General features: G+C 50.2%; 1 protein-coding gene across 1 annotated transcript; it reads right to left on the bottom strand.

The window, feature by feature from the left end:
• Window positions 1-2,954: 2,954 nt before the first annotated feature.
• LOC119356363 (vacuolar cation/proton exchanger 1b-like) lies at window positions 2,955-7,360 on the bottom strand. Its single transcript, XM_037623315.1, has 11 exons — window positions 6,972-7,360; window positions 5,188-5,255; window positions 5,049-5,077; window positions 4,764-4,960; window positions 4,441-4,662; window positions 4,221-4,352; window positions 3,973-4,089; window positions 3,819-3,872; window positions 3,618-3,734; window positions 3,389-3,479; window positions 2,955-3,300 (listed from the first exon to the last, which is right to left on the bottom strand). The coding sequence occupies exons 1-11, from the start codon at window positions 7,233-7,235 to the stop codon at window positions 3,284-3,286; spliced, it is 1,308 nt and encodes a 435-aa protein (XP_037479212.1). The 5' UTR covers window positions 7,236-7,360; the 3' UTR covers window positions 2,955-3,283.
• Between the last annotated feature and the right edge of the window lie 1,925 nt (window positions 7,361-9,285).

The raw sequence follows: 9,285 nt of genomic DNA, 5'->3' as shown, positions 1-9,285 counted from the left end.
CAAATCACCGATGAACAATCACCATATAGATAACTTAACCGAAAGTAAATTACTGAAAGTAATACGATAAAGAGAAAAAACCAGTTGTGCTTGATGGCGACAAGGTATTTGTTCTACCAGATCATTTTTCTAATGCCCAAGGCCGACAAGGGGTGGTTATGGCATCGCCGGCTAGCATACGCCGGCATGAGAAATTTCAAATATCTCCTAAATGGTGAGCACATTCTTGGACTAACAGATGCTTCTTTTGAGAAAGATTGTATGCGTGGTGCATTCATAGCCGGAAAGCGATATCAAGCAAAGCATACTCCCAAGGGTATCATGTCAACATCAAGGCCTCTAGTGCTTCCTTCATGTGGATCCCTTTGGGCCACCAGCCTTGAGAGAAGAAGCATGGTCTAATCATTGTTGATGATTTCTTAATATATACATGAGTTTACTTTCTCAAGTCCAAGGACGAGCTGAAAGTGACATTTGTGGATTTTTGTCAAGCCCAACGCATGTTCGATAAGCTAATCTTGGCAATTAGAAGAGACAATGGCTCGGATTTCAGGAACGACACTTTGGGAGAATTTCTTAGTGATGAGGGAACCGAGCATCAATATTCCGCACCCCTTAGGAGTGTTCCTTCACGTTGTACTGGGGCAGAATTGTTGAAGGTTGAAGATAGAGCTTCTTTTGAGGTTGTACTGCAGAGAGGGTGCTGCAAGTGGTGTCGTCTTTGGCTGATTGTTCTGCAAAACTTCGGAGGCTTATGATCCAGGATGTTCCAAGTGCTCATCTTTCGGCTCTGCATTTAGTTTGGTGTTTTGGGTGTCAAGGTTAACTCACTATGGTTTGAAGCCCGCTAAGATGTTCTATGTCACTATGGTTTGAAGCCCGGTGAGATGTTCTATGTCGTCCTTTTGCCGATACTACTCTGCTTATAACTATCGTTTGGGTTGTGGTGCTAACAGTTTTGACGGCGAGCACTTGCAACGGGTTTTGTCTTAGTGGCCCAACCCGCTTCTCCTCTTTTCCGTCCACTTGTAATTTATTTTCTTTGTCTCAAAATAAGTTTCTTAACTTTATACTAAATTTAATACAAATTCGTACTAAGCTCAAGACACTTATTTTAAAACGGATGAAGTAATTTGGCTATAATACTAAAGTTGTGTACTGGTTATTCCGGTAAGAAATTCTACTAGCGCTTACCAACTCATGGTAAACTTTTCTCTTTCACACAGTACATGATTTTCAATGTGAACTAATTTCTAGCAACATCTTAGATTGTTAACTTGGTTTTTTTTTAGAAAAGGAGGATGACCCCCGGCTTCTGCATCTGGAAGATGCATATGGTCACTTTATTGATTATTTTCGAGGACCTTACAAAGTATTACAACAATATGCATGAATCCGCCATCTTGGCAATATATGCCGCTACTCCTATCCATACGATGAAGGGGTGCTACCTGGGCCACTCAGACCACTCACCGAAGCCTAACATCAAAAGCCGAAAGCCCCAGCCGAGCCACATACCGGGTCTGGGGCACAATCCGGTCAGACACACTCGTGTGTCGTCGTCGCCATCTTCCACAGGTCCGTCTTCATATCATATTGAGGCATCTACCTTGTCTGGCCACTCAGCCATCGACGTCACCATGACGCCAGACAGCTACCTCCTCCTGCGCGAGTCCATCCCGCGCATCGGATGCCGAGTCTCCACAGCGCCATGCCGCCGATAACCGCCACCATCAATGTGTGAGATGAAGCACCGCTCCGCCGAGTACGGCAAGGCTGCTGAAGACCAAGCACCATGGAAGAAGGACTCCGAGGTTGAGCACATAGGCGGCAGAGCACCAACGCACCGCCACCAGACGAATTCCGACCACGCCACCAACCGCCGCCAAGCAACCAAAGCATCACATCCACCTCAAGCTCACCACGAACGACACCCCCAAGAGGGTGACGACGCCCGGAGCGCCGCTGTCGCTCGATCCGGCAAGGATTAGGGCTTTCGCCCGGCATACGAGCTGGGTGGAAGGAGGAGGGGAAGGAGGTAACCTAGACGGTGCCTACAAGAAGGGTTCGACGCCCTCGGGCGTCGCCGTCGTCGTGGCCAGCACTGCTGGCCTCGGATTTCTCCGGAGTCACCTCCCACCTCCAGCCGCCAAACAGGTACAACTCCGGCGACAAAGGCCGCCCAAAGCAGGACCATCGGAGGCAGCCCTGGTTGAAGTAGACGGAGGCCTTCAGATCTGGATCGGGCGCCGCCAAGATGCCCGCACCACAGCCGCCACCTGTCGCCGCCTCGCCGCCCCCGTGGCCGAGGAAGAACGGCCAGCACCAACGAGCACCAGTCACCGCAGACACGGCATCGTTCCACCAGCCGAGGCCGCCGCCACGGATCCAAAGCCCCCCGAGGAAGAACGGGGTGGCCAGATCCTCGCCGCCACCTTCACCGGCGGCCGAGCGGCGAGCAGGCGGCCACCTCCGGTGGCGATGAGGGAGAGGAGAGGTGAGGGAAAGGGCCGGCGGCGGGCTAGGGTTACGCCGCCCGAGTCGCCCCTGCGGGAGCGACGCGGGGGCCGTTCTAGATTGTTAACTTGGTGCCCCAAGCATGATGGGAAAACAGATAGCCAAGTTAGGGTGCCCCAAGCATGATGGGAAAACATTATAATATGGACAATGCAAACTGATCGATGAGGGTGGCCCAAGTGTGCCCAAGTGCGCTTGGAGGATTTTGCTCAAGAAGCCCCTACTACACACACACACGGTCTAGTCAACGGAACATGCACGGGACACTGGGACAGGGTGGTAGCGGTTGGCGCGAGATGTGATCTGTGGAGCTGCAAACGGCAGCACCCAGGCATTTCTCCTAGACGAACTCCCCTGGCGTTGATGGTTCGTTCCCCACCGCTCGACACGGTGGAGGCAAAGCAGTGTGTGTTTTTCACTGTGGCTGCTTGTCCTGCTCTTTTTTTTTTGTTTGAATCATGCTTGTCCTGCTCCTGCCTTAATTACCTCCGTAGCTACCATAGCCTTTTAGGTGCACTAATGGATACATTAAACTCGATTAATTTACAGGCCTGCGATGACCATAAACACACCTGATTTAGCCAACACTAGTCTCGATCTACAATCTTCCACGCAGGCAGGCAGGCCCTACTGCTTGGCTTAGCTGCTGCCTCATGCACGCTCATCTGCCCAGGGAGGTGCTCTACTACCTTCTTCTCTTATCTTCACGATCTGCAACTCAATCACCGGCACTCTGGACTAAGCCGATCTGCTAGGCTGAGCCAGATTAGTTGCTTCCGTCAGCTGTCATCGAAACATAACAAATGTTAAGAAACAATGAGTAGTTGCAGATGTGTTGAACAGAAAATGGGAGGGAGTGTACAACCCCTACCTGAACGTCGTCTCAGGACAAAAAAGCACACGCCGATCACGGCGTAGCAAAGGAGGAGAAGCAGTCCCTTCAGATAATGCGACGATCCGTCCTGCGCAACACACGAACAATTCCTTCACTGAACGAGTTGCTAAGTACAATGATGTTGACAGCAATGCCAGAAACACCGACAGAACATAGGTTGGCTCGACGCACGCACGTGGCAATGCGAAACAGAAACGTAAATTACCTGGAGGGTGAAGCTTGTCACTAATATTGCCAGGAACAAAGAACCGGTCTCTAGCAGGTTGAAATCAAGATCCATTGGAACCCCCATGACCCAAGCCACAAGGACACTCAGTGGCACCTACAACAGTTCAGTTCCATCAGGAAAGAGACAAAGGCAAGACCATATGAAGATAACAATGTCGAGAGGTCAGTTAATACAGACCACAAACATGGAAATCTGCGTAGCTGACCCCAGAGATACTCCGAGGGTGATGTCCTGTTACAACAACAACAAAATAGAACGGATTTCGTGTTACTTATCGCTCCACGGCATTTCAGTGAGTATGCACGGGTTCTGAACTTCTGATGCTACTTACCAGCTTGTTCTTAAAAGCAAATATTATTGCCCCAGCATGCTCTGCTGCATTCCCAACAATCGGAATCAAGATGATGCTAATGAAGCTCACTGATAGTTCCCAGGATTTTGAGGCCGCCTGCAAAATTTGTTCCCAAAAAAAATTTGTTACCTGCGCTGTAGGTTAGCTCAGAGTAAAATTACAGAGGAAGTTTCTTCAGAACTCCCATCCAAACTTGGCCAACATGAACATGGCATGGTGCTGCATACCTCAATTGTGCTCACGACATACTCCGACAGTAAGGCGGTTATCACAGTCATGACCGCTAGCCAAACCATCGCACTTGTAAATCCCAGTACCGCCTCATCTTCAGACACCAAATCATCACCATCATCTTCAACCTAATCATTTTGTCATTAAACAACTAGTTATATGCATGGTAATAATTTATTCTGGTATCTGATCAGCACTAAGCCAAATATTACACACCTCCTGTGGCTCAAAGAGCTGGCGATGAGTCTTCAGCTGGAAGTAAAGGTAGGCTCCATAGGCCAGGATCATGAGAACGCTGCACGCCCGGGATAGCACCAATCCTGAATCGTCGGAGTTTACTGCATGCTCACCAGCGCTTACTGCATACCTCAGCATCAGCGGCATCGATTGGCATAGCACACCAAGAATCAGAAGCCCTGTGCTGACATCTGCTTGCTTCTGCACAAATGAAAGCCATATCGTCGTTCATGCCTCATGACAAATTCGTGCAATCTTAAACAGCATAGCAGTAGTACGAAGTAGATAGCCGAGTTGGTTACTCTGTCATATGGCTGCTCGACACCGAGGTTGGCAAGCCCACCAAAAAAGAGGGAGGTGCCGAGGACAAGCAGCAAGTTGGACAAGATGGAGCCGAGCAGGGAGCATTTCACCACCGTTATCTTGCCCTCCCTCAGGGCGAATAGCGCGATGATAACCTCGGTGACGTTGCCAAATGTCGCATTCAACAGTCCACCGACTGCAGTTCAGGTAGATAACCACATGACGTCCAAGTTGTAGGTTGGTTAGAAACTTAGAATTGACGTTTCGAGATCAACAACTCTTACCAGTGGGACCGGTGTAGAAAGCGATCTGTCTGTGATCAATCAAAATAACACAAAGAACAGAGTGCAAGCTTTGTCAGCGACATAATAAAGAAGGTGACGCCAAACCGAACACGTTATGACGATGAGCAGAGAAGCTTACTCCGTCAGGAAACTGAGTCGCTCCGCAAGAGGAATTAGCCCGATTAAGCTAAGCACGAAGAGCCACACCTGCATGAGCTCAGCATTAGGAAAGATATAGCAAGTGTCCGAAAAGATGGACAAACGGTGAAGAATATTCGGGATCCATATGCTCTTCCTGTCCTATTGCTTTCAGCCTCGAAAATATCACTGTCCCTGTTTAATCGGCCAGATTTTTGAACATGGTACAGCTTGGAATATGTTGGTACAAACTAAAAACATAGGCAGTCCTCAGTCCTGGTGTGTCTCACGTGTTCTCTGCAGCACCGGCACGACAGTGAGAGCTGAGAAGACGTAGGAGTCACATGCCGGACTGAAACCTTTGGTAAAATGACAAGAGAAGGCGGTACTACAAGGGCATCAACCTCTGCTTTGTCCAGAGGAATCCCACAGTGGAAACGGCCCGTGTTCGTGTTTGAGCTGAGCTCTCGCCGATCAGCCGCAGGATTGTCTCAGAGAACTGCTAGCGCAGTGGAGCCTACGTACGGACAGGATTCACCTGATGACCACGTTGTTAACTTAGTAGAGTACTGCTAATCCTATATCATTGTTGCTGCATGTGCAGTGAGCCCAGGGGCGAGATTAATGGCTGCCATCGCTGGATGGATCATGGATGGATAATATACTACACTAGCAGTGGCATTAGGGAGGTGGATGTGAGGTGCGGAGGGGCATGGATGTTGATGGACCGACATGGGCGACATGGGTGGTGGTGGAGGGCAAGAATGTGCATGTGATTCGCAGAGCCGGGGCATATTAGTCGCGGCTTATTCCATCCCACGATTCCATCTGTAACGCGTCAATTTTGATTAGTGGTTGGGGTTTGAGGCCTAGCCCACATGCCGGTATGGGGTCACTCACATGTAAACAGCTCGTCGTAAATCAAATCTTTCTCCAAAATAATATGTAAATCAAATCACCATCATTCCATTCTTCTCATAAACATATACTAGTAGTAATTGCTGTGAATAGTTATGTTGGCGGTTTCTTTAATGGAAATCAATAAGAAAACATAGTATGGGACTATGAATGCATTGGCCACAGCTCTAGCTCTCTCTCTCTCTCTCTATCTATCTCTCTCTCTCTCTCTCTTCACATGTTTGTGCAACGCCCTGTCGAACTATTAATCTAAGGACTAATAAGGTAATACTAAATGCAGGAGTTAGTTAGCGGTTGGCAGAGGAGAATAAGCTATATTTTTATGGTGGTGATGAAAATGTTCAGGATGCTTGTTTTACAGTATGTTGTAGACAAGGCACATGCAGGTTTTACATAGAGCGGTTGATCAGAGAGCAAACCAATCGTCCCTAATTACGTCTGTTAGCTAGGTGTTCCTGGGTTGATGTGACAAAAGCAGAGAAGAATGCGAGATCTTTCTACGCGAAAAGGCACGGCACTGAAACCGATGTATGACCCTAATACTCATAGGGTGATGAAAATGTAATGTGTGTTTTATGTTGGATAGGCACATGTAAGCTTAACACACAACCACAGAGCAAACCAATTGTCCCTGCACATAACATATATGATCCGATCCAATTGCGATAACGGAGGAAGCAATCGGAATCAAAGAGGTTCGATCGATAAACAAGCAGAAAAGAGCAGCTAAGTTAACGACAGTACTACCAAACACTAGCTACGATTAGGTGAAACTGGGATAGATAAACACGGAAATCAGGTGGAAGCAGGCGCTGAAGGGCCGGTGAGATTGGAGGAGGTTACAGGGAAGGAAAGAAGGGGGCGTACCTGGCCGAAGCGCATGTATCTGGCGACGACGGCGAGGAGGACGGCGGGGAAGAGGACGAAGAGCTTGGTGCCGAAGAGCACCTCCTGGAGGGTGGAGAGGAAGCCGCGGAGCGCGGCGCAGGGCACCTTGCGGACGAGCGAGGTGTCGGACTTCTTGCGGAGCGAGGAGGAGGACATGTTGTGCGCGGTGCGGCCCAGGTGCCGCATCTCCTTGCCGCCGGCCTCCAGCAGCGGCGCCGCCACCGCCACCGCGGAGGAGTCCATTCTCGCAGGCCGCGGGCAGGCTCGCTCGGCTGCGCTCTGTTTCTCTCGGCTGGCTTCCACCTCCTCAACAGCCCGGGCGGGGGCGGGGGCATGTATACCGTGTAGTGCAGGGGTTAGAAAAGGGGCAGGCAACGTGGCGTGCGGCGCCGCTGGTCCGTTAGCACGCCCTCCGCCTCGGTTGTGTGGCGGGGTACCGCTCGGGATAGCCTAGGCCGGCCGAGGGGATCGGCCTGGCCGGTGGCCGCTGGTGCTGGAATCGGGTACCGGGATGACGTGGATGGGGTAACAGCTCCCCCGCTAGCCTCGCCTAGATTCGTTGCCGCTCGGCACCCACCCACCCGCGTACGGCGCAGCATACAGCGAAGCGAATGTGTACGTACTACTACGTACGAGGGATGGGGGTGACGACGAGGAACGGGAAATACACTATCCTTGTTTTTCTCTCCTGGCGGCTGGAACCCTCCCTACCAGGAGAGGCCCTCTTTCAGCCCCCTCCGCCGACGACCCCGGCCGTCGGTGATAGGGGGGTCATCGAATCCATGCGCGTGAATCGTTTTTATCTTTTTGTAGTCTAGATTTTTAGATTGTTCATCATCTTAGCTTCGGCGGCGATGATGACGGCACTGAATAAAGATTCTTCAGATTCTTCCCTGACGAGGCCATCGGTCCTACGGTTGGGGATGGATTTGGAAACCAGTCTGTTCAAGCAAAGATGGCGTGGTGGCGGCGGCGACATCCTCGTGGTGGACCTGTGTCCTCGGGCTCCGTCGTTCCGACGACGTTTGCTTCAACGCTGGCGCGGAGCTTGGGAGGTAGTCTAGGAGCAGATGCAGATTGTGGTCTGCATCGACGACATCTGAAAGACGGAACCGGTGCTGGGTTCGTGGTTCCTGGATGGCAGATATGGTTTCCTTCTTCGTCGTCTTAGTCGTGGTGGGGTGCCAGATCTGGAATTCGATAACGTGTCTGGGGTGTTGCCCCGGTCTGATTCGTTCAACGGCAATGGCTTCACTTTTGGTAAGCCATCTTGGAGGTCCGCAAAGTTGCATATCAGCGATGGAGGCGCGTCGAGCTCGGGTGAGGAGGTGATCCGTTATTCTTTTCTTCGGTGGCTATTGTGGTGGTGCCAGAGGTAGGTGACCGGCGTTGGTGTCAATCTCAGAGATGTTCTGCTATATTTTTCAGTCTTGTCATATCAGTTCTTAACTTTGTTTTTATGATATAAATGAGACGTGTATTACTATGAAAAAATACACAATTCCTTGGCGATGTGTGTCTAACAAAATACGGCAGCTCTGGCCTTTGATTTTTTTTATTCTTTTTTTGCGTATGAGCTCTGGCCTTTGAATTGATGGTATATTTGGACATATCTTCTTGTGTATATACAAAAGTACGGCAAAGCTAAGCGGTGGCTACGTACGTACGAGAGAGGTCGATGGGGACGAATGTCTTCTTTCTTTTTTAGCGACCAAGAGAGAGACAAAAACTCGGAAGCTACCGGGAAGCTTCCTCCTACCAGCTCGTGTTTTTCTTTAAAAGCAACCAGCTCGTGCTGGTGTGGCGTGTGCGTGCTGGTCTTGGTTTTTGCTCAGTTTGGGGCTCCCGGTTCGGCGTCAGCGCGCTGCTTGCGATCGTGCGCCTCTCCAAGGTCCAGAATCGGATGTTACTCGATTCGTGTGTGCGCGTGTGCCATCTGTGATCTGTGGCATCTCGTCATGGAGCTACAGTGCCATGCACACCTTTCCTCACTCGTCCCCAGCGAGGCCCGGAACAAAACCTCGAGAGGAAAAGTTTCCCCACGGCCGGTAAACATTGACGACCTGTTTGTTTGTGTCGCGGCTGGATTAAAAAGTAGCTGAGCTGGTAGACGGTGGGACGCAGGCACGCAGCTGGACGGTACAAGCACTGGAAACCAAAAAAAAAAAAAAACTAAAACAATTGTTTGTCAATTGCATTTAGGACAACCGGTGAGCCAGTAGCTAGGGGTGAAAAATCTGAAATGCTCTTATTTGCTGAGGATGTACTTTAAACAATGATTTTATACGATTTA

The sequence above is a fragment of the Triticum dicoccoides genome, chromosome 2A (genome assembly GCF_002162155.2).
Source record: "Triticum dicoccoides isolate Atlit2015 ecotype Zavitan chromosome 2A, WEW_v2.0, whole genome shotgun sequence".
Taxonomy (NCBI): Eukaryota; Viridiplantae; Streptophyta; class Magnoliopsida; order Poales; family Poaceae; genus Triticum; species Triticum dicoccoides.
The sequence above is the reverse complement of the archived record's forward strand: the minus strand, read 5'-3'. Positions and strand labels throughout refer to the sequence as shown.